Here is a 27,714-nt window from a genome sequence, read left to right on the forward strand (position 1 = left end):
TTTTCCTGCAATACTGAATCTCACCTATTCCTCATGTTCAATTAGCTTTCCTCGCCTGAATGCGTTTTGGTTTAAATCCTCTGCTAATCAGCCTCAGTTGGGATGCACTTGCAGAAATCATTTTTCTTTTTTTCAAGCAGAATTGGGTTCAGTGTAGCACGGAAATACAAATAAGATCTCTCTCTTGAGCAGAACCAGTTTTCACGGCCATTTTCTGAAGCCATATCTGCATTTATTTTTTACAGTGAGTGACTCTGGGTCAATAGTCGTAACAAGGATTCATCTGATTAGTCCAGATGATCTGTCACATGATGGGAATCATGCACATGACCTATGAGACACTGCTGGAGCAGAGGCACCTGTCGTTTCTTTTAAAAACATCTTTTCCTAACTGCGCACATGGACATGGCTTTTGAAACCTTTTCAAGTGTGGATTTAGGGATCCGTCATTGGAATATTTCTGTGCCAGCAGCAGCCACTTTAATTGTCTTTGAAGCAAATATTAACCATCCATCATGTGAACGCCAGCCAGCCTCAAGTAACCGCTTTCATACTCGGATCAATCATAGCTGCTTTGACACTTCAGAAAATATGGCAAAGAAAGTTGTTCTGAGTCCCAGTCAGTTTTTGAATTGTGCATTAGTAATAGAGATTGTTGTTCAGCCGGTGACGTATTTAGTTTTAATATGTATACAAAAATAAATATTTAATCACATTCAGGCGGCTGGTTTATGAGGGAAAGAGGGAGGTATCGCTAACACAACAATATTATTCTGTTTACCTGATCTGGTTGGACAGGTTTTTGTCTTTTTCTTGAAGTAAACCATCTCAAAAATGTAACTTCTTCTCTCCCACTCTAACCTGGTCGAAGTTTTTCCTATTAATTGTGATCTCAGGACTCAACTACTGTGACTCATTTTTTTTTCTCTGGCATAAATCAAGTCACGCTCTCGCCTCCAACTAGTTCAGAGCGCAGCAGCTCGGCTTCTTACTGGTTTTAATCGACAAAGTCACATCACACCAATCCTGGCTTCTCTCAATCGTTGGCTCCCTGCTCGGTTTGGAATTGATTTTAAGATTTTACTGATCACTTTCTAAGCCCACCTGGTCTGCCCCCAAACTACACAGCAGAGATGCTGAGGCCCCAGATCAGAGCCTTGTAAGGTGGGAGCCTTCTGGTCGTCCCACAGTCGGGACTTAAGTCTAAAGGTGAGCGTCCATCAGGGTCCCTCAGTCTTTTAAATCACTTATTAAAAACCTTTTTTACAGACTTGCCTAAATGTGATGTCATCTTTTAAACTTTTTATCGTTTTATTGCTTTTATTCTTTTTATTTGTACTTAATTACTTTTATATAATGTCAACTTTTTATTGTTTTTGCGTGATACTGACTTCTAATTGCTTATATTTCTTAACAGTTTTCATTAGTGTGACTTTTAATTCCCTCTGTCTGCTTTGTCTGTCTAAGCACTTTTTCTGATTTCACATATCAGATTGTCACAGTATGAAATCGGTGCCAATGCAGTTAACACAACGTCAATACAACTGATTGTAAGTGATCATTCTCTACATCTGGGGTGTTATGAAAAGGACATTTTTGAAGTGAAAATGGTAAATACATAAACCCTCGTATTGTAAGCCCTACATCTGTTTCACTACAGAGTACAAAGGGAAATACCAAGTGGAATACAAAACAGTGAGATGTGTCTCTCAGTCTGACTTCTCTGTTTCCTCCTCGCCTGCTGTTACGCATCATGCCAACACTGGAGAAACATTTAATCTCACTGCTCCCACAGGCGGCAGCTTATACGCTTTCGGGAGTGAAAACAGGATTTTCAGAGGGAAAAACCCGTCCTGAATCAGAGTGAATACTCTGGGGTGTGCTGAAGTCAGATTTCTGAGCAACTCTCCGGGTAGAAGACTCTGTAATGGAGCCACACGCCATTAAACACCTCAAACTATATCCATCTCCATCGTGGCAGTCAGACAGCTGAATGATAGATGTGTGGGGGAGTGGGTGGTTGTGTGTGGGGCATTTCTCAATGTACCAAGTCACCTCTGTTACTATAGAGGGTTCAGACCCCATGTCTCAGTTATATTGAAGAATACGACCCCTTCACTTTCTTCAGCTTCAGTGGTCGATGACTGATTGAAAATGTCGGGACCTTGTTGGGAAACAGGTGCTATTTCCATGCATCAGTCAGTGTTGGTTATAACCTTTGAGGATTCATCCATCTATCCATCCACCCATCCACCCATCCACCCGTCCATCCATCCACCCATACATCCATCCATGCCTTGCCTATACCACTAATCCATTTGAGGGTCACGTGGGCAGCTGGGCATTGACAAACAGCGAGAGTATCACAGGGTTCACATTCACACCTACGGTCAGTTTAGAGTCTCCAGTTTACCCAGCCCCAATCTACGTCATTGGACTGTGGGAGGAACCCGGAGTTCCTGGTGGAAACCTGCATTCAGACACAGAAAGACCGCAGCAAGTCGTGTCTCCACCATCCTCTCTCTCCTGTCTCTGCTGCTCTGCCAGTAAACCCACTCCCTCTCCCCCCTTTTTATCCTTTTGTTGGCAGATGACAGTCAAAAGCACCTAATTTGGCCGATCGATGAACAGGGCCCCTCTGGGTAACACAAAAAGCCAAGAATCCAATTTTATTTGCGAGTTCAATTTGGCCTTTTTACTGTCGCCGGACAAGCGGTGTCACTCGGAGACAATGTCACACTCGTAACACCGCAGAGCTGCACACAGGGGGCTCGGAGAGTTTGAGATTAACACAGACCTGTTTCTTATTAAGTCTGGGAACAATTTGAGGCAAACGTAATAAAAGCAAATGGATGAAACTGAAGACGAAGGCGCCAATGAGGTCCTGATATGTGGTGAGGCTTGTGGATCCACAGGGATCAATTTATAAGCAGCTGAATTATCTGAGTATCTGCCACGGAGCCGGCTTAATTGAAAGTTGCCCCTGGTGTCCCATTTGAGCCTCTGTTTGCTCTTTATTTCCTCTTTTTAAACCTGGATTCCATATTGACTTTTGCCATGTTATGATTTGGATGAAATATCTTCCCTGGATTTGTTTCCTTCTTTTAGGAAAACTCAGCAGATTGATGCTCCCATCGTGCACCAGGCAAAGACAGGTTCCTTAACCACCACGTAAAGCAAACGACAAAGTAACCTGACACTTTGTCTGTTTGTCTTCCAAAACAACGTCAGGCCTCGAAATTGCATTAACTCCGCAGAAAAACTGGATTTTGCCAAACACAACAGGTTTTAGTGAGTGATGCAAATTACCCAATTTTGTGCAACAGTGCTTAAAGCCAGAGATCCCCCCCGCGGGAGAAGTGCATTACTTTAGAAGACTCCACAGCAAATAGCCCGAGAGAAGATTCAACTTGAATTTGTTATGTGAGCTGGAATACACAACATCTGTAGCACAACACACTCACAAACGCCTGTGTGCTTATACTAGCGTATGTATGCATGACCGTGCAATTCTTGCGTGCTGCACAAAGTGATGATCTTAGCATCTTGGCTCACAACAGTCCCATCTCATCTCTTTAAACACCATGTGACATGACCTCATCAGCTGAGAGGACACCCTGCGGATCGGCTCGGAGACTTTAATGACATGCTTAGAATTTCTGCAGCGGCACGCGTGATGTCCCAGACGGTACGGCAAGACTAACAGAGCGCATGACCTCAGGCTTCCACGTACACTCCAGATGCAGCGGCGCAGAATGTTGTTTATAGATTCAACTGTTTCAGGTTTCATACGAAGAGAAGAACACACGTGAGGGATCGTCTCTGCAGAAGATGTAGATGGAGTCAGGGAGAAAAAACGTCATGACGATAACTTGTTTGTAAACTGTTCTTCCTGAAATAGAAACTAAAAGCTCTTGACCTGTTACATCTGTTAACAAATGTCACTGACATGACTTAATTAATGGTTAAATTGGACATGATTTTCTGGGCGTATTAAACTGTTGTTCTAGGCTTTGAACCAAAGAGAACTTTTTCTTTTTTTTTTTTTACCAGATCCATGATTTCCTGGAGCCTTCAGGCTCAGTTTAGCAGCTCCAGAGTAGAACTGATGACATCAAGATAAGAGTCTTGGCTCTCGTCCGTGTTCAGCCCAGACTGAGCCTTTTCCACTGAAACATATTTAAACCGAACCGTCGGAGATGATGAGAAGAACATATGTGAGGTTTTTTAAGGTAGAATTTGCTGGGAAAACAAAGAGGTCAAACACAGATTCTACGTAGGGAAGGGACTGTAAATCATCATAACGATTACTTTTTGCTTTTTATGGCAAATAAACACTTTTAATATCTGAGTAAGAATCCAAAATGGTTTGACTTGCAAAACTCTCATGAGGGGATGAATGCAGCAAACACATCCAGCTACTTAGTAATTAAAGTGTTTTCCATTTGCTATTGATTACAAACCAAAATATCCAAGGCTCTCAATTATGCTGAGAAGAATTTTTACTTTGAAAAGTTAAATTATGGCTTTTGATTAAAGTAGATATATTGGAGCGTTTCTTGCAACCAAAGTAAATTAAAGAGAAACAGGGAAGCAAAACCTCTCAAGACTAAAGGTCTGCATCAAGTGGTAACCATGACCTCACTCACTGGTTTGTGAACAGCCGCTTTGAAGCCTCCAGTTTGACATTTTGTCCAGCAGCCACTCTTGGCTAATCTGAACCAGGAGTAATCATATGGGAGCTGAACCTGACTGAAAGCTGCACGTCCCCTACAGCTGCACCCATTGGGTGGTACGAGCTGTCAATCATACGGTATCCACGACTCAATGCATATGGAGCTTTATCGTCTGTTTGACTCTAAACAGGACCATAATTTACTAAATGAACATCATGTTGTGTTGAAGAAGACTTGAAACTAGCGATTGAGACCATAAACTTTTAATGAAGATGTTTACCAATGTTATAAATCAAGTGAGAAGTAGTTTTCACAGAGACATAGACTTCTATAGAAACTGACGTCTTTTTTTTGCAACCAATGGAGTCGCCCTCTGCTGGTCAATGGAGATAATACAGGTTTCAGGCACATTGGCTTCACATTTCACACGAGTCTAAGTCCATTTATATAAATATATATATATACAGTCTGTAATATACAGTCTCCATCCATTACAGCGTCAAGATACTTTGAGCTAAATGCTAACAGGAGGACGCTTAAACGTTCCCGATGCTAACATGACTTGAAGGACAAAAAGTTTATAATGCTCACAATTTTTGTTTAGCATGCTAGTACGCTCACAATCGCTTATTAGTAAATTACAACTGAGGCTGACGTGAATGTCTGGAGAAGACAAAGGAGCGTCACAGTCATTTAAAGTCATCTTGAGAGGAACATCTCTGCATCAAATGTCGTGAAGATCTAATAATTGTTGAGAGATTTCACACATAACCTCATGGTGGCACTAGAGAAAATTACATTTAACATCAGGGGACCATGGATGTAATTTAAAAAGAAATCTGGTGGCGATCCATCGAGCAGTTGTTGAGATATTTCAGTCTGGAGCAAAGCGGTGGAGGGACGGACAGACCAACATGGGCGTCCCCAGAGAAACCTGTAAGATCTCATCTCTTTCTGTCATCGTGACAGCAGCTGCTTTCACCTGCAGCCGCCACGAAGTGAACTCTGAAAATTACCTCCTGACAGTTGGTGACAGTGGAGAGAGAGAGAATGTCTTTTAAAAAGCAGTTGTTCCTCGACAAGGTCAAAACGTCTGAAGGGAATAAGAGTGAGATTCTTCAAGCAAAATTTCAATCTGCACTTCAGCTGCCGTGTCTGACATCGTCTTTAAAACTCCACTCACTGCAGGAGAGAGAATGTGAGAGAGAGACAATACCAGTGACTGTACTGGTGGTGAACGTCAGGAATGATGCTATCAATGTTCCCCTGAATCTGAATGATGCCATTTGTTTACCCAGGAAGTTGCAGTTGAATGGTTCCCGGCACTTTGCTCCTTGTCCTGTGCAACATCTTTCATGTTTTCACTTCCTGCATTTTAATTGTTTGTGAGCAGTACAGTCTGCATCAGGTCTCCTCCCACATTTTCACATCAAAGCCTCCGTCCGGCTCCGTCCTCCAGAGGTCTCTGAGGAATTCCTCGTCACTAGGTGGGGCTAGAGTCCCTCAGAAATATGTGCTGTACAGGGAGCATTAAAAGAGGTTTTAAAGGAACAGTATAGCAGCTTTTCAAAATCATTTTGATGGTTCACTGACTTGGAATCAGGAGAATGGTGACGCTCCTCACCCTGAACACCTGCTCTCGCTCTATGTAACAGCTCAGATTCCAGGAATCAGGCCCAAGTTCAAGAGTGACGTCGAACAGTAGATAAGTCAAAAAGTCTTAAAGTCTTAAATCTATAAAATCCAGTGTCTATGTCCTTCTTTAAAATATGAAGAACTCTGACCAGACTTTGTTGGATTTGTTGCAGTGGCAGCTCCTCTGGTTCATGGGTAATGTCCACTGGTTAGTTGTGTTTCAGCTGAGTGAGTGTTACTGGGCAGTCAGAGCTCCAGTCAAAGGTTGATAGGCTTTGTCTTTTCTCCACATGAAATCCACTATTTCGTACTACATGGTTTTTAACCAGATTTTCGACAAATTTTGGAACTCGCTGACAAAAGGAGCCAAGTCTGTGTTTAGTTTCGATAACAGAAACATGTAATCTCTTCAAGATGCTCGCCGACACATTTCCTCTTCCGACTGATATCCAAAGTCTAAATATATGAACAAATTGGCCAATCAGAGCAGACCGGACATACCAGTAGAGGGTTTCTCCTGATGAAGATAACAAGTTGTTAAGTTATTCGCTCGGACACAGAGCATCAATCACCACGTGGGGCTGCAGAGGGCGCTGTTGCTCTGTAAGAGTGTTGCTTTAATATTGTGGCTGACGGGTGAACAGGGGACCTCGTTCGAAAGCTTCCTTGAAAGTTACTCCTGTCAAACACAACAGTGTAAGTGTTGTACTGAGACCCGTCTTCAGGAAGAAGAGGATGTTGTTGCAGAGCTCAGCTTCATCGCTCCCACTGCGCCGCTCATCTGATCTCAGACGTGACTGGAAGCTGCAGAAATCTGTGTGTCAGCTGTAACTGAAACAATACTTAGAAACTGATAAATCTAAATATTAGATGCACAATAGAAGAGTGGACATTCACATGTTCCAGCAAAGACTGTTGGGTTCTTACTGCACCAACAAGAGAGAAGAGCTATTGTTCTTTAATGCAGAGACACTAATGTCTTTTCTAAATGACACTGCAGTGGACATCAGGGGGTGGAAGCAGCCACCTCTATACCCCAGCTGCTCAGCAGGGGACAGCACTAATATGTGCCACGTCAACTGTATGTATGTGTGTGTGTGTGTGTGTGTGTGTGTGTGTGTGTGTGTGTGTGTGTGTGTGAGTGGGGGGGTCTGCGAATAGACAGCCTGTCTGCAGGCGGCTCTGATCTAATCTCCTCCTCAATCTGCCGCTCGGTCGGTGCTGGGACTTCAGGTAAACATGTCAGATCTGGAGAAGTTTGGACAGCAGTGAGGATGAGGCCTCAGAGGGAGAGAGCACAGGGGAGGAAGGTTGTTGCACACTGCCCTCTGATGGACAAACATCACCAGTGCACACGCTATAGATATATACATGTTGCAATAGATCTTCAGTTTGCCATTTTTAAACTAAAAGATTTCAGACTGATCTCTACACAAGGTCTAGCTCCTCTCTGATATCTGTAACTGTTTGGTGTAATTTCTCTAAACTACCATAGTTTCAGTTTCTTGATCCAACTTTGATGCATTTTACTACAACTTTGCACAAATTGATGGAGCAAGACTTGTCACCAGCTGCACTTGCTCAGTTTTTTATATCCTGGCGCTCCTGTGTGGATTTAAAAAGTGGATTATACCTCATCTGACAGCTGGTAGTGGTACGTAGACGTAACAGAAACCGAGGTGCAGCCGATTGTAAATCTCAACCCAATATGAAGCTAATTTAGATATTTAAGCATATTTTACAGGGAGTGTCAGATATCACCCAGTGGTGGTAACTGAACGTGGCTTAAAGTGCATAATCAAGGCCAGATCACACCGAGTTTAAATAAAAATTACTTTATTATTTTTTAAAATAAATGCATTTTTACAGTCAAAAAACAGAGCAGCAGGACATGCACTGCTGCTCCCGACACTGGAGGCAAACAAACACATCAGACAACAAAGACGAGGCTTGATTTTCCTCCCAACTTCATTTTTTGCTGATTTGTCTCAAACTCCAAGGTCTAAGCAATGTGGGTCTCCTTCATATGGACAATTATTAAATGGCACACTTCGGTTGTGACACAATATCAGACGAATAGGTGAAGTACTTCAACAACAAAAAAAAAAAGGCACAGAGCAAATTAAATTTGCAGCGAAAAATGCACGTAAAGTTTCACCGTCAGTCGAAAGAATGAGCGTAAAATGCGACTCTGGGCCGCAGGTGGCAGAAGAGAAAGCAAAAAATCAATAAAATTAAGCAGTAATACAAGAAAACAAAGAACACATTGAAAAGGCATACGTATCTGTATTTTAGAAAAAAATATATATATGTACTCGACAAACATCTTCATCAAATCTGGAGTTTGAGACTAGTGTTATCTTCATATATAATCATATATATCTTCATCTGAAAACCCGGTAAGACCACAACATGAGCAGGCACGGTTCTGAATACTACACGTTGACAGATGACACCCCACTCTTTTTTTTTTTTTTTTTTCCTGAAAGGAAATACTTCCAACCCCCCCCCAAAAAAAGCAGAAAAAAAACTGTACAATTTCTATAAAATGTTTGTGTTTTTACATTAGTTACAAAAAAATAATACTTTACTGACTGATCCTTCATAACTGAGAACAGAAGAAAAGAAAAAACATTTTGCATATTCATTCTTCAAACTCAGTGACCTTTTGCTGGTGTGTAATGATAAAAATAAGAATAACAACAATATTAATACTATACGGTGTGAGAGACAGAAAGGCGAGAAGAGGAAAAAGGTGGCAGAAGGGAGCGATGATCCCTCGTGTTATGTAGTGTCAATGCACAGAGCAATGAGATGTCAGGGCTTTTAAATGTAATCGAAAGCATGATAATGTGATTTCCTTCATTTTCAAATGCAGCCAAAAACACACACGTCTGGATAAATGTTAATGCACATTACTTATAAATCTGCACTTTCAGGTCAGGAGAGGAAAGAATGTGGTCTAAGAGACGAGCTTAAGGTTGGAGAACGGGCACTTTCCAGGTCACATGATGATGAAAGAACATTCTAAACTTTGGGAAACGTAGTGGACATGTTGACAAATCATTTAGCTTCTTGAGTGTTTAAATATTAAAAAAACAAGGATAAAACCTGTCGATGGGATGAGACACTTTAAACACACACTGACAACTTGTGACATTATTGATTAGTGTTTATAAAACGTGTTTTGAGAAAACACTAAATGTTGCGAACATGAGAATTAATGACTTTTTAGACTGAGCTATTTTTGCTGTTAGGTCGACTCGTGGAGGTCCAAAACGGTCTTGATCGCCCCCTGGTGGTTGGCGGCAGTGTAAGGTCCCTGCCTCCTCTGTGTTAGTGGATGGGACATGGATAAAAATAGGTCATTTTAGGTAGTTCTTATCACACATGCTTGTTGAAGTGTTTTAATGAGTTATTTGATGCTATAAAAATGGGGTGAAACTTCATGATTGGTTGCGCGCGTGCATCGGCAGGACCTCATAACAACTACTACTGCCCAGACTCCGGCTCCAAATCAAGTCAAAAGTGCAAGATGGCCGCATTTTAGATATTTGAGCTTCATGTTTGTACAACAGGAGGAAGCGGCGATGTCCATCTTTATTTTCCGGTCTATGGTTTGAACCCAGATTTCCGAACAAACGGGACGCTCGTTACAGTGCACTGAGCTGTAGTGTGTTTGCAGACATGCTCACTATCAGCAGTCCGTTAAATACAAAAACTAAACTGAGGCTCTCAGTGTCGCACCTGTCAGAGAATACGATGAAAGTTCATAGGAGGGACTAGACTGTCTCCGGTTGTGGAGACACAGACATCGAAAGAAAAAAAGGACACTTAAAAAAAAAAAAACAGCTTATTCAAAAACAGGACTGTGTAGTGTAGAAGTGCTTACACGTGACTTCATAGAGATTAAACCCTTCATAGAGCGGATAGGATGTACACTGCTGTTTACAGATCCCCCCCTTTCCATCAGACTCTGAGGAGGTCCGTGTTTTAGGATAAATAATTAGATGACTGTGGGTATCTGTGGCACTAAATCACAACATGTTTCAACGACAGTTGGACATCAGCTCTTTAGTCCGGTTCTAGAAGAGAAAAAGGAAAAGACAAAAGAGTGAAGAGGAAAAAAGAAAATCAAAGGATCTTTGGGATTAAATTTGGTGTTTGATTGGTGTTTAAAGGGAAGTCATGGACGTTAAGTTGATGGCCGTCGGTCCAGGAGGAGGAGGAGGAGGCGGCGGGTGGTCATAGTTAAACAGGCTTCTGCTCAACCACAGGAGTTTAAGTTCAAAGTTCGTCTGAACTGATTCAACCACAATTTAGTGTTAGAACAAGTGACCTCGTCGGCAAAACAACAGAGAACACGGTTGTCGGCATGGCAACGGTTGCTGCTCTGGACTCTTCAGCACAGCTCAAAAAAAACTTTAAAAGACTGAGAAAAGTAGAATAAAATAAACCCATACAACGTGGTTCCACTCCCACCGCTCCCCTCCTGGCCCCCCCGGCCCACAATCGTTGACCCCTGGCTTGTTCGGGGGGGTGGTGGTGCAGCTCAGACCCAGCCGCTGGTCAGCTTATAGAACATCTCCTCGTCTAGAGACTCGTTCTGGTCCTTGGCGCGCGTGGACAGGAAGATGTAGCCGCCGATGAACTCGTGGACGACCTTACAGTCCACCTCGGCGCAGATGAACGACAGGCTTGGCTCGTCGGCGAATTCCACCGTCACCTGCGCGCACAGAGCGGAGCGTGTCACATCAGACATTCCTTGTCAAATCCTCACAGATATTAATGATACGTGTCGTGCTGATTTGGAAAAGCTAATCCACCACATTGTCACTTTTTATATGTTCCTACCATCTTGATCTCCCAGTTGACATTCCACTGCTTCATGTTGCTAAAGCGCCAGGTCTTGATGGCATCTCCGGTGCCGCCGTCCATCCGGATCAAACGGTTGTAGGTGATGCCGATCAGCTCCTCCCTCTTTCCTCCCTGGAACCTGCAGAGAAGAAGTTGGAAAAGAAGTTGGCGAATGAAAATGTGAAATGACCCAATGAGTCGGTGTCAGGACGTAAAACTGAATGTGTGCTTAAAGGAGATTAAAGTATAAAGCAAATGAGCTATTTATTGAACTTACTTTGCGAGGAAATGAGTCATTCCAAACTCGGGGAGCGACTGCCACGCCTGGATGAAACGCATCTTGGCCTCGATGAGACTCATCTGTGCCACGTTCTGGTGGGCTTCCAGGATCCGTCCTGAAATCTGACAAGCACACAATCATACACATTACATCCACAATATCTCGGTGTGTTCCCACCATCTGAGTCACCAGAAACACTGAGACATTCCCCAAAGTAAACAAATGTTTCCCATCACCACAACATCGCCACATTTGAAACCCAATACACCCACATCGTCACACCCGCTGTATAAACAAGCTGAGGCCAACTGCACAGAGCCATCAGCGCACACAGTGACAACAGATAACCAGAGAGGTGTCACAAGTCTACACACAGCTAGAAAACACACACACACACACTTATGAATTCATGAGCACCTGGGGAGCCAGACTACGGTTAAAAAGCAAAGAGAAGTGTTTAGTCTGTGTGCGTGTGCATGCATGTGTGTATTCATGTCCTTAAATCCTTTTCTTTTGTCCTTAACTAATTCAAGTTATACTTCACGCAACATGAGGATTTTGACTTCTCTGTCTAGAGACACACTGCTGATTACTTTCTAAATCAAATTAAAGTTATGCATGAGAACGTAGCTTTCCTTTCTCGAGTTGAGCTCAACATTTAAGTTTAACAACATTCCAATCAAATAATTAAAGTAATTACTGAGCTTCACTGTGACGGATCACTTACCTTCAGCAAGTGTCTAGTCTCTGCTTTTTATATTAAAACGAATGAATTAAAATCCGTATCAGCCTTCAGGGTAAGAAACTTTCCAAAACACATTAAAACTATGTAATAACCTGTGGTGTGGTTTGATAAACGGTCGGTGGAAATGAATATATCATGTACCATCACTACTTGTCCCTTCCATGTAATGTAATAAGACATAAAAACACAACAGTGATGCCCCCTGATGTCACATCAATAGAGTTAAATGTAATTTTTCTGTCTTATGTCACCCTGAAAACTTGAGAAGATACAGTAAACTATTAAGAAGGTTTCTAATTATTCTACTATATCGGCCACTATGATGACTACGTCCAATGTTTCCCACACAGACTTTACTTGGGCTGAATGCACAGGTGTATCAATGGCTGTCAAATGTATTTGGTGACACATCTTGGTAGTTTTCTTTCATTTCTATCCAACGGAAGAATGTGATCAGTTAATTCATGGAAACCCTCCCCTCGCTCTAACCCTCCTGTACAAGCAAGGACAGAGCAGGTAAAGCAAAAGTTTTTCTCCTTATTGTGTAATTATGTTCTCAGACATTAGTAACAACAATACTCTGCATTGCTGGCTTCAAGACTCAAGAGTCTATTCAGTGCACAAATCTGTACCTTGGCTTTCAATCTGCAGCAGCGCCGCTTAATCTATGTCTCCTTTGTCAACCTGGTGATGGATTTTATCTTTCTTTCAGCGCCAAATATTTTGCATCTCATTTTTGTATAGTTAAATTAAAGCCAAGCATCTGTTTTTCGTCTGTTTATTCAAATACTGACGGCAGAAACAGACTGAGGAACACCTGGCTGCTTGTCTGTGGATATCAATGAATGGACGAGCACTAGATGTATTCACATACGCACAAACACTGGAGCTCTTGTTTGAAAAACCCAGAAAGACAGAGTTTTATATTCTTAGTTTTCATGTGGGTAAATGGAGGGGAGGGTTCGGTTATTCTGGATCTGTGAATTTAAATTATTTTAATTTAAATATATATTCAGTGCATTTTAAAATGTGAAAGGTCACACTTATTTCCAGTTTGTCCCATGTTGAACACCATTTTCTCATATTCACCAGCTACCAACACAAGTATAGTTCTGACCTGTGGGAAACACTGATTTCCTACAACTACTTCTCTGGTAAAGTGAAGAGCTCAGAGCTGAGACAATCATGCACATATCTAAGGTTTGCTCGGCACCCAGTGGACACACAGCTCAACTTACCAGGTCCCTGATATAGCCTGGCTGAGGAGGGAGAGGTGGGGATGGAAGGAAGATGCAGAGGAATGAAGGAGATGCATAGAGAAAAAGACAGAGTGGATAAAGAGAACAAGCAGATAAGATAAATGTTGAGCGAGGAAAAAGACAAAATAACAAGTAGACAATAACTGTAATAAAAAAGAAAATAAGAAGTTGGAAGAGAAGGGTTTGGCATGTCATGCAGTGTTTGGCCACAAGAGGGGTGTATAGCAGCAATAACACAGTGTATCATTTTGAGATTTTTTTTAAAGGGAGAAAGTTGAACAACATTTGTGTATATATTTCAGGTCTAGATAGTGTCTGTTTATTCTTTATAGACTTTCACATTGGGTCATGGTAGGAATCACACATGTTCTCTGCAATTCCTCTATCATCCACAAGATGGTGATATATACCAAGCAACACACTTCGGAAGCACCAGTGTGAAGGAGTGCCATGTCTCCAAGATCCAGGAGTTTATCATTGTGCCTTTATCATTCGTTTTCTCTCATGTAAATGTATAGATCTGATCATCATGGTGAAGTGTACAGTGTGTGTGTGTGTGTGTGTGTGTGTGTGTGTGTGTGTGTGTGTGTGTGTGTGTGTGTGTGTGTGTGTATCCGCTGGGAGCTGCAGCCCGGAAGTCTCCTCGGACAAATCTTACCACAGGAAGTCCAGTTTGAGGGAGGTGGGGAGGGGTCACAGCTGACTGAGAGCTCACGGGCTTTTCCCAGACACTCCCGCGCAGCACTCCCAGGAAGGGCTCATTTCCTGCTGCCTCACACTAACTGCATGAGTATGTGTGTACATACACATACTGTACATAATGCCACCATACTTTCATGTTGAGCCTGGGGACACCCGCTATTAGACTGGGGTTTGAAGAAGCGATTGGACCTGAGCCAGAAAGAACCACAGACACACACCCTGCTGGGGTCATTCTCTCGTCCACGTCCTGCCTCCTGTTCAATCTGGCCTTGGGTTCCAGGCACTGAATTAAGCCAAAGAGGTTTATTTTCCTTATTTGTCGTAGTGAAAAACACTGAAATATGAAACTGGAGTCTTCTTTACAAAACTGGGTCAGTAAACAGTGAACTGTGATATTTGAGCAGCTTATCGTTGTAAGGAATTTGTTAGTTTTCAACAATAACAACTCCCATTACGGTTTGATAGAACGCATATGGTTCACGGGAGCTTTAACTCTTAAATGCTCCCAAATATAGTATTCCTTCATCTCACTGAAGTGATGAGCTCCTGAAATATTCGATCAGGAAATCTATATATAAGGTTTCAGCTTTTCAGTGGGAAAAAAGCACTAATGATTCAAAAAAATCTATATTTATGGAACACATTGGCTCCAACTATATTTAAGGGGTTGTCTAAAAGGAGACATACAGAAAGAGTGAGAACTGAAGCCACAGTTGGTATTTGGATAATTCAAACTTTTAACTTTAACACGTTTCCTGTATGACAAAGTATCAAAGAAATGAGAAACAACACTGGTGTTTTACTCGTCTACTATCGAAGGTGTCTGCTGGAATCGTCTTTCTCCTGTATTATCAGTCACTGGTTTTGTATATAAAACACACGCCTAGATCCTTGTGGTGCATCATTTCTCAATCTTTTTCCATTCCCCTCTAATCTTTCCTCACTTTCTGGACAATCATTATAATTCTGACCATTTCTGAGTCATTACCTAACATGTACCAACATCTCTCCAACCCCCTTGCACCGTTCTACTTTTCTACTATGACTTAAATAAAACCAGGCTGGGTGAGTAAGCTAATGCGAGCAGACCCCTCCCTCTCTTCCTCATCTAACACTGCCATGGCGTTCGTGTACTCAGCTGTTCCAGTGCACACACACCAGCCTATTGCTTGCATGCAAATCTGCTGGGCACATCGTAGAATTTACCTAACGCCTACAAAGATTCATTGTCAGTGTTTGAATGTTACACCTGGTTATTAGGATGTTTGCTACTGACAGCTACTTATAGTCGCTTCTACCTTAAAAAGACAAATAAATTGAATTGTCTCGTCTTGGGATCTCTTCGCTATAAGCCCTTTTGTCTACAAGCACAAAGACTGGGAGCTGAGCTTAAGTATCTGTTTCAGTCTGACATGAGCAGCTCCACTGTGTGCAGCCCTGAGTGGTTTGGATGACTGCTGTCCTGGTTTCCCCTCGGACAGAGAGGGGTGGGGAGGAGGAACCGAAGGAAGAGGAGGAGGAAATGTAAAGGAGGGGGAGTAGAGGAGAGGTTGCATTCCATCGCAAGACAACCCTGATGCCAGGAGGCGCCCATCTGGGAAGCATCAAACGCTGCTCGGTCTAACCCCACAAGCAACTCATCAAACAAGTAAAGAGCTTCGCAGAAAACACACATGACCACAGATAAGATGTTGTCTTCTTTCTGTCTCTTTCCGACAACACACTTAACTTTGCTCAGAGTTGTAATATGGAAATTGTGTGACAGCTCCCGACAGAAACGCTTACCTGCTTGTTCTTGTACTTCTTCAGGTAGCGCGGCGACACCAGGCATTCTGGGTTGATGTCGGTGGTGATCGGCTCAATGAACTGAGGGTCGGGGTTCATGTGCTGCATCTTGAGGAAGGACAGAATGTTCTGGACTTCCAGGTTGTAAGAGCTGTCAGCCATGGTCTTCCCTTTGGAGGCCAAACGACACGCGGCCATCCAGTGGGCGTACTGCTTCTCCTGAAGATGAAAATCAAACAAAGCTAATAATCAAAAACCCGTCAAACCACGAGAAACTGTAGTGAACGGTGGATCAATGTCAAGTCTTACTGTGTCACACCGAAGCCAGATCTCGTTCATGCCATCAGCCACAGGGATTAGCAGCTTGATGTTGAATTTCTGACCCGAGATGTTAACATCTGGAGTTACCTCACAACCTACACATGTGAAGCCATAGTGCAGAGAGGAAAAATGGGTCAAAGGTGCAAAGAATGCATACTTGCAGTCGAAAAATAAAGCATTAAATTCTTGTATGGGTGTGAAGTGATTTAAGCTGCTTTCAGACATGCAGTGAATTCTGGATAATCTCCTGTTATTCTCCTGAGGGGCTGTAAGTGAGAACGCAAACGTCCGAGTGAGAGGCTCCGGACTTTCTCTCCTGCCAGCCCTCAAGTAAAAACTCTGGATAATGTCCGAATGAGCCCTTGTAAGAATAAAGCAGGAGATCACCGCAAGCGAATGAAGGTATTGATGACGTTTCTAATACGTGACGGATGCAAAAATGAAAAATAACAAAATTAAGACAAATATCTCAGGAGGAAAAAGGGTGTCAAGAGAACATTTTGGTGATAAGGGCGAGCGCTGGTGACGACTATTGATCTATTTGCGCCACCTCTCGCCTAAACACTCCAGAGATTTATCGGAGAATCTCCTGCTCCTTCTTATATATATATGGAAGGCAAACTCTGGAGAAAGTCCGGACCCCATTGTGCCGACATTCTCTGGAGTGTCTGAAAACAGCTTTTATTTTGGTGTTTCTATGTAAATTGTATGAGGGTCTGCACCTCTTAGATTCATTTGTAGAGCAGGTGTCCCGTGCGCCTCCTCTTTACTCTTGTAACAGGAAACTGTGATATCCTTGAATGTGCACCAGTACTGCTTATAGCCCTTCAGCGTCAGTTTCTTGGGTCTGGAAAATATGTAAGACACAGAGGGAAACATGTCATACTTCAGATGGAAAAAACAACAACTTTTTCTTATTATTAATGGGGGAGGGGAGATCATAAGTGAGTACAAAGAGGGAGGAGGAGTGGGAGGAAGGGGCTGTTCTCCAGTGCAAAGTCAGCGAGGTGAACAGGAAAGGAACCAGCGTTGGACATGAACATTAACGGAAAACCATTAAAGAGGAAATGCCTCTCGATATCGTCCCCCCCCCCGCCTTGATGGTTTAGACATTTTATGAGACAACCACCCCAGGGGCCACCTGCCTGTCAGCAAAGACCTACAGCCAAAAATTATTGTGGTTCAAAATATGCTTGGTCCAACTGTAATCACTTAGAAAAAGAAAAGAACGAAACTGCAAGCTCAGCCTGCAAATGTCCTCTGGCAAACAACCTGGTCTATTACACTGATGCAAAACAGGCAAGGGCGCTCGTATTTAGCCAGAAGATGCTATTTCCTCTAATAGATTCAACATCTTTTTGACAAACTAAATCATTGCACAAGCACTCATACACAGTTGTTACACGCAGGTTTTTTTTTTATAACATTGAAAGTGAATGTGGACTTACTTGAAAACTTTCACGTAGTCAGCTAGCTCAGGAATAGATGTGATATCACCCTGGAAGGAAAGGAGACATTTTAGTAAAAACACAGAACATGAGAGAGTGGTTGAAATCAAAACAATGACTCAAGGATCAACGTTGTTCATTTTCAATGTCATTAGTCATTGGAATATTCTAAAGAAAACACTTGTTGCGTAATATCTCAGAGCTCAGTTTCCTCTGATAAGCTGTATAAACTTAATTCTCACAGTGAATGTCATTGTTAATTCCCCCCCCGGTCAGTGTGCAGTGTTTACGTAGGTTTATGCTCCTGTTTAATGTGACGTATGAAAGGAGACTTCATCAGACTGAAGTAGAGAAACAAAGTGAAAAAAAAGCCCAGTGCAATTAATCCATAGAGGCTATTTCCTCCAGTGCATGTGATGATGTGGCAGTGTCGTCGTACCAGTGTGTTGGACGTCTTCCCTCCTTCCAACGTGATCTCCAGGTCTGACAGGGCTGCATCCACCTCGTCCACCTCCTTCTCACTGTTGTTCATGTGGTTGTCTGAAGCCATGATTGACAGTTTGTTGATGTGGTACTGACGGAAAAGAGAAAATACACCAGTTACACCAGTTTTCTGCATTAAACCAGGGTTTCTAACATTTTTAGGACAATCCATGATATTTTCAGAAATTCCACATATGAAAAAATGTCACAGTACAATGGACTGACAAACATGAAATATTATAACAAGTGACGGTGATATTCTACAATTTTACACTCAGACTTGCACATGAACCAGTCACATACAGAGAAATGTAAGAATATTTATTACAGACTTCCTTTCAGACACACGTGTGCAATATGTACTTCACTGGAGGTTTAGGATCAGAGGCGAGTTGTAGCAAAAGTCTGAAGTACTATGGAAAATGGTTTCACATTTATTATCCTCACAGCACAACTAAAACCTAAACTCTTCCAGTTACAAAAGGTTTCTATCCAGCAGATAAATGGAAGCCTTCCAGAAGAAAAAGAAAAACAGCCTCAGTCAGAGACGGACTTTAAGTAAAATAAGAGTAAGTTGCAGAAACACTTTACTAGCAAATGTGAGCTACTCCAACACCTTTGTCAACAGTTTTGATTTCCTGCAATGTGTGCGACTGGTGCACAAATACTAAAACTTTGCATTATAAAAGGGAACTGGTCTCGGCTAATTACCATTTCAATAGTGAAAGGCTTTGTTTGCATTTATGTTAGCAAATAATGCCACTGCGCAGCATTGAGTTCAGCAGTGATGGGACAATGTCCTTAAAGATGAGAAGACTAGTTTCAGGAAGAGGGGAGAATAAAGTGCTTGGTGGTGATGATTCACTGAGAGAAATAGTTTAGACGATTTAGACAATGTGTTCTCAGCAACTATAACAGCCTCGTGAATCGTTTTTTTACTGGGAACACATGTGCAACTGGGCCAATGGGATGTGATAAGAGACAGTGTGCTCTTGTAACAATGGAGACAGCAATTCATCAAGATGGGACTCATTTCTGAAAAACCCGCCTGTGGCTTCCTCTTACTGTGAGTCACAGATACTAAATACAACTTGTTGACAAATGGTATTTATAATGTCAACCCATCACCAACCCCCCACCAATATATGAATGAACAGCTGTCGAGCAGATGAGAGAAACAGAGACAAGAGTTTGACAGAGATATGTGAGGCTTTAGTCAGCTAAGGTTACAGAATGTGGGACAAAGGGCCCTCGATAACCCTCCATGCTTTCACAGTGAGGGGCTTGCTTCCTGTTTGTGTGTATAAATGGCTGAACCCAACTGTTTATCTACTGAGATACAAAGTACAACCCGTGCCCTAAGTTTCTCCTGTGGGCAGCGTGACTCTGAGGTCGATTACTGTTCTCGACTAATGATCACCTCACGTCTATGTTCTGCCAAAGGGACACTTCCAGGTGATGGCACAGTAGCACAGGCCAGCAACATGCTGGAAGTGGACAATCATTGCTCTTAATTTAGACCCTGTGTATCCACTCTCAACGATGAAACATTAGCCCACGCCACCCAACTGAAACATAGTGGTAGCTCCCCAAAGTGCTAACAGACAGGTAGCAACAGTGTAGTAGATTAGCATCTCTCTCAGGAAATGAAACAAGAAACTAGTTAAGTGTAATTATAACCAGCCTGATGAGACACACCTAACACCTCAGAGTGTAAAAGGGCTTTTAGAGGCATGTGAGCAGATCTGTCTGGGAGACAGTGTCATGATGGGGTGGGTGGTCTGGGCTGCAGCGCTGGGTCCCGGGACCAAGATGCTCTATAATTACCCTGGGGGTGCGGACAGGATGGCGTCCTCAGGTCTTGGCACCCACAGTTTATGAGGGTCAGAAATAGCAGGGGCACCAACCCCAGATTGAAGGGGGCATCCTGAGGGGGGCAAAGGTGCTCACATCTGTATATCACTTCCACTGATCCCCTTTAAAGCCACTTGTTGTCATTTCACTTTCATCTGATCGTCCTTTAAACTTGTCTCATAAGAGAAAGTTTGTCTGATGCCACGATTGTCCAGGGCAGAGCAACTCAGTGTGAGTGGCTATAGCAAGAGGCCCCGAGGTTGGCAGAAATGACTTGGTCACATGAAGCTAAAAGCCTCGGCAGAGAATACAGTGAAGAATACAGCTCTGTTGTTACTTACTAGATACCAACAAGGATGCTAATGAAAATAAGAATACTCCTGTTATTATTCACTCTGTTGAGCTAAGTACGGAAAGTCCATTAAAGTTACTTGTAATTAATTATTCATAAAGGATTTTCGGTTTAAAAGCCTAATGACTCATTTTTCCATTGACTAAGTCAGATATAAATGGAATTGATTGATATCAAAGCATAGTGATGAGTCCATTGGGAATCTGTGCGATAATACCCCTATTGACTCCTTCTGCAAGACTGTGAAATAGCCAAGTTTTAGTATGCATGCTGCAGCAGAGCTGGCAGCCATATGGCTCAGCTCTGGGCTGGAAGCCCATTCCGTTTATTAGCTTGCGGTTGAGAAGGAAATGTGCCCATTGGCCGATGAAGAGAAGTGTACAGATCTTCAAATTTCAGACCCTGACTAAACATTGCTGAAACAGGAAAAAAATAGGATCAGGGAAGGACACAAACATGCTGAGTCCTCTTACCTGCAGGGCAGCAAACATCATCATTTCCTCCTCCGTGCACTCGATTTCCTCCAACAGGATGGCCCACTTGGACTGTTCATAGAGCTGGTTCACTCGGATGGCATCATACTGTGGACAGGCACAAACAAACAGTAAACAAACTAACGCTGTCTCACAGTCCAATACACACAGGACATCAGTAAATCTGGTGATGCAATATTTAAAAGGTTGTATGTGTTATATTCTACCCTGATTTTTGTTGTCATAAAAATATTAGGTCAGTTGAACTTCAAATGTCATAGATGGTCAGGGTCAGTATGATGTAATATATACTGCAAACTACACAGGTTAAAACTTCAGGTTAAAAAATGAAATGTTTTCAACAGACTGTAAGGTTAAGTTGTTGTGCTTTGTCTGTGGGATGTACCTTAGGGTTGAGGTCAAAGAAACTGTGGTATTTGAACCTCAGCAGCAGCACCTCATTCTCCTTTACATCCTGCTCCATCAGAGACCTGGATGAGTCCAACCACCTGTAAAGAGACAGTGAATGAGCTGCTTAGAATTTGTCTTTTAAAACAATCTTTCTGGAAGAGATGCGGCCTCTTGCAACTGTTTTGTTCAATTGAAAAACTTAAACCAGTTTAACCAAAGGGCCAAACCACTGAGCAGAGTTCATCTCACCCCTGGTTGATTTTGGCTTTGTCCAACAGAGACTGGGGCTTGTACATTTTCGCCAGGATGTCTGGTGAGGAGATTGGCTGGCTGACGGCGAGGATGCTGGGATTGCCTTCGGACAAGGGGCTGTCCCCGAACCAGGCAGAGGTGGGCGACAGCGGACTTCCGTCCCTGGAGTCGTAGGTGGGGGTCATTGTCTTACTGTACAAGCCTGGACTGGAGTAGATGCTCCCTGGAAACACAGAGCCATCAATCAGTTCTTGTAGTGCAAAGAATACACACAAAGTACTTATTAAATAAACATAATTTTGACATTTTGCTTTAGACAATCCAATTAGGTGCACAATCACAAATAGATCATTAAAAACAGCTATGGGGTAAAATGGTGAACGCCTTCCAAAAAGCACACACACACTTGCAGCCTATAGCCAGGCCAGCTAGCAGTCAACAACAACCATGTGACTACGCGCCCACACTTTGCAGATGAGTGACTTCAACCATCCATGTCCTCCTGCTGATGGTGGGATTGATGTGGATCAGCATGCAGATGATGCACTACATGATCGGGGTCACCCGCTTACTCACAGTCAAAAAACCTGCAGGAATGCACCGCACACAGCAAACAACTGCACAACGTGCTGCAGAGAGGAGAGGAGGAACGCAAAGATGTGGGAGGAGGATGCCTGGATTACAATAAGATGTAACTGTAAATTCAAATCCTCATGAAATTGTCTAAATATTTTGAATGTTGTTTTTCCAATAGATTTGAGGTTTAGTTTATCCATTTGTTTTTTAACCTTGGCTTTTGGCTCCAAACAAAAGCAGGACACCAATGAGAAGTTATCTGCATTTCCTGTTGGCTGCGCCTTGTGGAGTATTTTTGGCCCCACACCCCTCCGTTCCCTCTCTCCCTCTGTAGGGCTCAGGTCAAGAAGCAACACTGGCTAAACCACTAAATCCCTTCTGAAATCAGGAAGTGGGCTTGGCTTGTGTCTGTGAGTGTGTACATGTGTGTTTGTGTTTGCAAGCTGAGGTCATGAGAACAGGGTGCCGGCTATGGCCACCCATCCCTTGCGGGGGAAGGCTTTATTCAGTGACTCTATAAAGGGTTTTCCCCCTGATGCTGAGTTCATCGGGTCAGGGAGAGTACTCCCATCTCCCGTAGGGGTTCCTCAGGAATCCCAAATATTCAGAGACACCATGTATAAGGTGAAAGCTGGCATCCCACTGAACAACAAAACTGGTCCTCCTCCATCCTGTTTACTGACTCTCCAATACAAACGAAACTACACAAAGAATGTCAACATGACTTGACTTCCTAATGCTCCCACACTGGGGATTTGTAGAGGGCTTATATGGAAGGAGCTGGACCACCATGGGCTGTTAAGACGAGAAGTAAACCAAGAGAGGGTTGAAAAATAATGAGATGCGTCTCTGGTGGTTTTGATTTTTATAAGAAAGTTTTTGTGTGGGCTGCACTAACGAATGTACAGTAGTGGACCAATATGAATCTTGGACTAAATGTATAGCAAAAACCATACTGTATATAAGGATGGACAACGGGTCTCAGCTTCCTCTGCTATACAAGAATGTAACTAATATGTCCTAAATGAGGGTGTGGTCATGTTGCTCTTTCGACGTCGTTTGGAGCCAGAAGCTGCGCAGTAGTGATCATAGCATAGAGCAGCGTTAAAAGGTCCCATCAAAACACGAGCTTGACCAATCGTGAGTAGGGTTTGGTACCAAAATCTGGTGCCAATTACGCACCAGTTTCTATACGGCAAGTACATATCGGATTGAATCCCACTGCAAATTTTGGTGCATCATTTTGGTGCCTGAGCTCTGTACTGAAGTAGTTTCCCATGACTCTGGCAGCATGTGAAGTTAGCCTACAGTCAGCTAGCAGCTACCACAACAAAATATGCCTAAAGCTAAATGGTATAAAGTGTGGCTGTGAGCAGACCTGGAGTAGCTGTAATGAAAAAAGTGAGCTTTGAGCCAATTTCTAAGGAGAGGCAAAGTGTTTACATCATGTGACCTTTCAAACCAGCTGACTTCCTCTCGAGGAGCGGTCAGGTGACTCGGCCGCTAGTCCCAAAGGTTACAGATGTCATGTGACCTCAACACTCTGGCTGTGGGAGGGGGGTGGAGGGTAGATAGGAAGGGGTGAGGAAGCAGTGTTGAAGAGTAAAAGGACAGAGGAAGAGGAAAGCTTACCTTTGACAGGTCCGATGTATACTATCTCAGAGGCTAGGATGGAAAGAGAAAGAGTAAGAGAAAGGAGGACAGGAAAGGAAGCAGAGGGACGAAAAAGGAATGGAAAAAAAACATCAAGTGGACAGATTTGAGACAAACTGGGCGGTGAGGACACAGAGGAGAAAAGACAAAAAAAAATAGAGAAATAGAAGAATGCCAACTGCTAGCCTCAGAGCGGATGACTCAGTTTACCCTCTCTACAGAGGGAGAACACCCTGGCATGACTAGCGAGGTTCTGTCGTTTTCCATCCACACGTTCATTACCATCCAGCGCAACTGATTGAAAGACCAAGCAAGACGTTGGTCAGTGTGACCCAGCCCTGCACGTATTAACTGCAGCACAAATATAAAGTGCTGGGAGACATAGTGGGTCTCAGGCTGAGTCAAAACAACAGCTGAGGATTAGTAACATGGCTTTTTCTACCAAAATGAACAGTTCTGTGGGCACTTGACACGAGCGTGCAGACAGACAAGGGACACAGAGTTTCCAAAATGGTACTTTTAAAGACAGAGATTGAGGTTATGGAAAATAATTGCCAGTCTTAAAGTGGAAATAATTAGTCACCATCTATATAAAGTTGCACATACTCTATACTGTATGTTTCCGAGCTGTGAAATGGTAATTTATCAGTTTTAACAGAAATGCCAGTTCCACAGTTTTGGGTTGTGGGAGAAAATGAAGTAGAAAATATTATTACCTCCACCAAGGAGGGAACAAATCAGGCACATTTGGGGACAGATATCCGAGTGTGCTCAGTATAGTATTTACTTAACGCCATGGCAAGCTACAGTGAGCTCTCCTCTCTTTGTCCCCAAAGTGGTGTGGACTATACATGAGCCTTTAGCTGCACAGGAGAGCACCGGGATTCTGATTGCATCGCTGCCTGTGTGAAAAACCTTGTGATTCCTATCAAGAGACCCGAGCTGAGAGGTCAGCCCTTCCCCACAAGCGACAAAACAACGCCTTTCAACTTGGCCAGGAAATACACCTTCTGACTGCAGCATGTGACTGATCTGATGGATAGGATGACAGGAAGTGTGTGGGTGAAGTGACATTGAACAAATTCTGCACATTCCTGATGGAACTGTTATTTTTGCACCACCTAGTATTGTGACCACAGTTGCCCAATGGGAAAAAAATGTATCCACAATAGAGGCATCAACACAGCACACCCATGAAATGTAATGGTGCAACTTTGGGTGTGACTTTCATGAGCTGTGTCCATAAAAATGAACTGTAAAAGAAAAAGAGTGAATAAGTGTACTTCTTTTAAGCCTTTTCTGTCACTCATATTTCTATACATGGGCAGTGAATCAATTCTGCACATCAGCATTATCAGCCTTTCTTTACTGCAGGGAATTGTGAGGGTTCACCAAGTTCGCAGTAACAGTTCAGGCCTTTTTCCACTCACATGAGTGTCTATATGCATGTTGAGCCGGGTCTGAGGAGAAAGAAGACAGACTCGACGGCCAGAGCAGAGCGTACAAAGAGTCCCATTCACCCTGTCTCATAGAGTTTGCAGTTTTGCTCAATGCTAACTCTGTGACAGCGGTGTACCCTGTTTTGTTCTGCCCCTCTCTGCTCACATGGTCGTAACCCTCCCATCAGTGGCAGAAGGAGGGAGGCGTGGCTGGTGTAGATGCAGTCGTGCAGCCTGGTTTGGGTTTAAAATGGCAGCGTGACCAACTATGCGTGGAATCTCAACCATTCTTCGTCCTCCCTGCCAAGGAGCAGGAAGCCTAGGCTGCAGATCACATGCAGGCCTCAAACTTACACATTCATATTTGGTCATTAGAGGCAGGCTGCAGAAATCTGGAGTTATCTTAGCGGGTTGTTTTGAACCACAAGTGCAATCAAACTAAAAAAAGAATGGAAGATGCTCTGTAGCAGCCAGTGGAACCTGTTATTCAACCCTGCTGCTTGAGGGAAATTAGATTATTGTTTTTCAAAATATACAAAAATGAAACCTATAATTATTTCACAGTAGATCTGAACCTAAAGACCTGATTCCTCTGACTTACATTTGTATAAATTCACCATTTTCATCTCAGCAGAACTGGCACTTGTCTCATATTTTCCTTTTCTGCTAAATAATCTTTAAATTCTATTCCTCCTTCCTCATATTCAGCTGGAAAATACTGTAGCAAGTGGTTTGAAGCCATACGTGCTTCATCTCCACATTAGTGTCGGAGTTACTGTCCATCAACACACCTGATCCGGGGGTTAACAGTGGACCCTCCAGCTCAAGATCATCCTCCTCTGCCTCCTCCAGCTTTTTCTTCTTCTTCTTAGGATCACGGGGCTTACGCAGTAGAGAAAGCTCCTCTGGGTGGCGAATATCTGGAGAGGGAGAGAGAAAGAAAGTTCATTTGATGTTACATAAAAATAACCTTGAATAACAATGAAGCAAAAGCAATGTGGACACCAGGATGGGCAGGTTTTAATGTTAGAATCCTACTAAAAGCATACACTTATTTATATGTTGTTCAACTACAGGCCTCATATAAACCACACAACCTCTTGCATGGGCTATAAATGCATAGACCTAGTCTTATATGTGAAAATAAAGATGCTAAAGAAACTTGAACTGAAATGAGTTGAGAGGCAAAAAAGGGAGAAGGAGTAAGAGAAAGCAAAGGGATGGAGGAGATGAGCAAGAAAAGAGCTGAGCACAAGAGGGGTGGAAAATTGCAAATCCCTTCTCTCTGGGCCACAACAAATCTTTCTTTAACTGTATCCAATCTCCAACTGAGACACATGCCAGACACAACCTGGATCATTCTCCTCACACACATGAAACCAGAACCAGGAGGAAGAGAGCGCAGCTTTCACAAATACAGAACAAAACTGATGGTCCTCGGATAGGATAAATTAAATAAACACCCACGACTTAACTCTGCGTGCGTAAAGAGTTGTGTGCAAGATCCCGATCAGAAAATGAGATACCGCACTGAAGATAATGACTAAAACAGAGTAGCCTCTCTCCCCCGACCTCTCTCCCCCGACTTCTCTCCCCTCTTTTCCCTCCTACCCTTGAGCTTGGAGGCCAGGGAGCCATCACTCAGCGGCGGCAATGACGTTTTAAGATGAGTTTGGGTTGGTTCTGATCTAGTGGGTGAGACAGTCAGAAAGTGTCAGAACCAGGAGACATGCGGCTATAGTCTATATAGCTATAGAAGCTTTAGGAACATCTGGATCCTCAGCTGGATTTGGTTTTGTCAAAGATTCCATATGAATTAAGGAGTGAGCCGATATCCGAGAATCTTATTTCATTATTTTCACTTTGTTTTAGACAAGAATGTTAAAAAAAGAAAAGGTTTTCTCCAAGGTCAGTTGAAATAAACCTCTCTTGATTTTCCAAAGATGAAGAATTGACAAGGTGTTGCACACTAATTAAAAAAAAGTTGCTGAGGGCCGGTGGGGGAAAAGCTAAAACGTGTGAGGGGAGAGAGCGAACGTCTTGGCTTGGTGAGAGATCTTGTTTGGTTTGTGTAACTAAAGCAAAAGCATTCCAGGAGTTTTAAGAACTACCAGATGGGAGCTCACCCTCTCTCTTCGTCTCTCGCTGACTCCCTCTTCCCTCCTCCCTCATTCTTGCTCTGCTGCAGTGGTGGAGTGCAATCCCTGTGCCCTTATACAGCCATGTGAGTTGCAGGCGTGCTGCCGAGCTTCAGCCCCGCGGAGCTGTGCAAGCAGCCTAATACACACAGTGGAGTGTGTATCAAATTGTGTATGTACACAGGGCTCCTGTCTTTTGTTGAGGCATTACAGAGGCATGTGGTATTCTACTACAAAGTTGCTTTAATTGTTCATACATATGACCTCATTGTCCACACAGGAAGTACAGTATGAGCCATCTACAGAACAAGCTGACCAGTGTAATAAGTGATAATAACAGGGTTTCTGCCGCTTTCAACAAGTTAAATTTAAGGG

General features: G+C 43.0%; 1 protein-coding gene and 1 long non-coding RNA gene across 5 annotated transcripts in view; one reads left to right on the forward strand and one right to left on the reverse strand.

Moving 5' to 3' along the window:
• The first annotated feature begins 9,641 nt into the window (after positions 1–9,641).
• On the forward strand, positions 9,642–10,725 carry LOC117755577. The gene is made up of 2 exons (XR_004612620.1): positions 9,642–9,839; positions 9,971–10,725. It is a non-coding gene; the product is annotated as an uncharacterized LOC117755577 (long non-coding RNA).
• The window catches only part of fermt2 (fermitin family member 2), a 39,046-nt gene continuing 21,584 nt past the window's right edge, over positions 10,253–27,714 (reverse strand). The window contains exons 4-17 of one of the 4 annotated variants that reach the window (XM_034575481.1): positions 25,993–26,121; positions 23,742–23,774; positions 21,531–21,756; positions 21,277–21,379; positions 20,871–20,978; positions 18,148–18,282; positions 17,709–17,758; positions 16,983–17,107; positions 16,249–16,355; positions 15,940–16,158; positions 13,432–13,452; positions 11,446–11,570; positions 11,166–11,307; positions 10,253–11,037 (exon numbers count right to left, since the gene is read on the reverse strand). In XM_034575481.1, coding sequence (XP_034431372.1) covers positions 10,864–11,037; positions 11,166–11,307; positions 11,446–11,570; positions 13,432–13,452; positions 15,940–16,158; positions 16,249–16,355; positions 16,983–17,107; positions 17,709–17,758; positions 18,148–18,282; positions 20,871–20,978; positions 21,277–21,379; positions 21,531–21,756; positions 23,742–23,774; positions 25,993–26,121 — 1,697 coding nt within the window. In that variant the 3' untranslated portion in view covers positions 10,253–10,863. The remainder of the gene's footprint in view (positions 11,038–11,165; positions 11,308–11,445; positions 11,571–13,431; positions 13,453–15,939; positions 16,159–16,248; positions 16,356–16,982; positions 17,108–17,708; positions 17,759–18,147; positions 18,283–20,870; positions 20,979–21,276; positions 21,380–21,530; positions 21,757–23,741; positions 23,775–25,992; positions 26,122–27,714) is intronic. The other 3 variants (XM_034575485.1, XM_034575482.1, XM_034575486.1) reach the window with 3 other exon arrangements.

Source organism: Hippoglossus hippoglossus, chromosome 22, assembly GCF_009819705.1.
Source record: "Hippoglossus hippoglossus isolate fHipHip1 chromosome 22, fHipHip1.pri, whole genome shotgun sequence".
In the NCBI taxonomy this organism is placed as follows: Eukaryota; Metazoa; Chordata; class Actinopteri; order Pleuronectiformes; family Pleuronectidae; genus Hippoglossus; species Hippoglossus hippoglossus.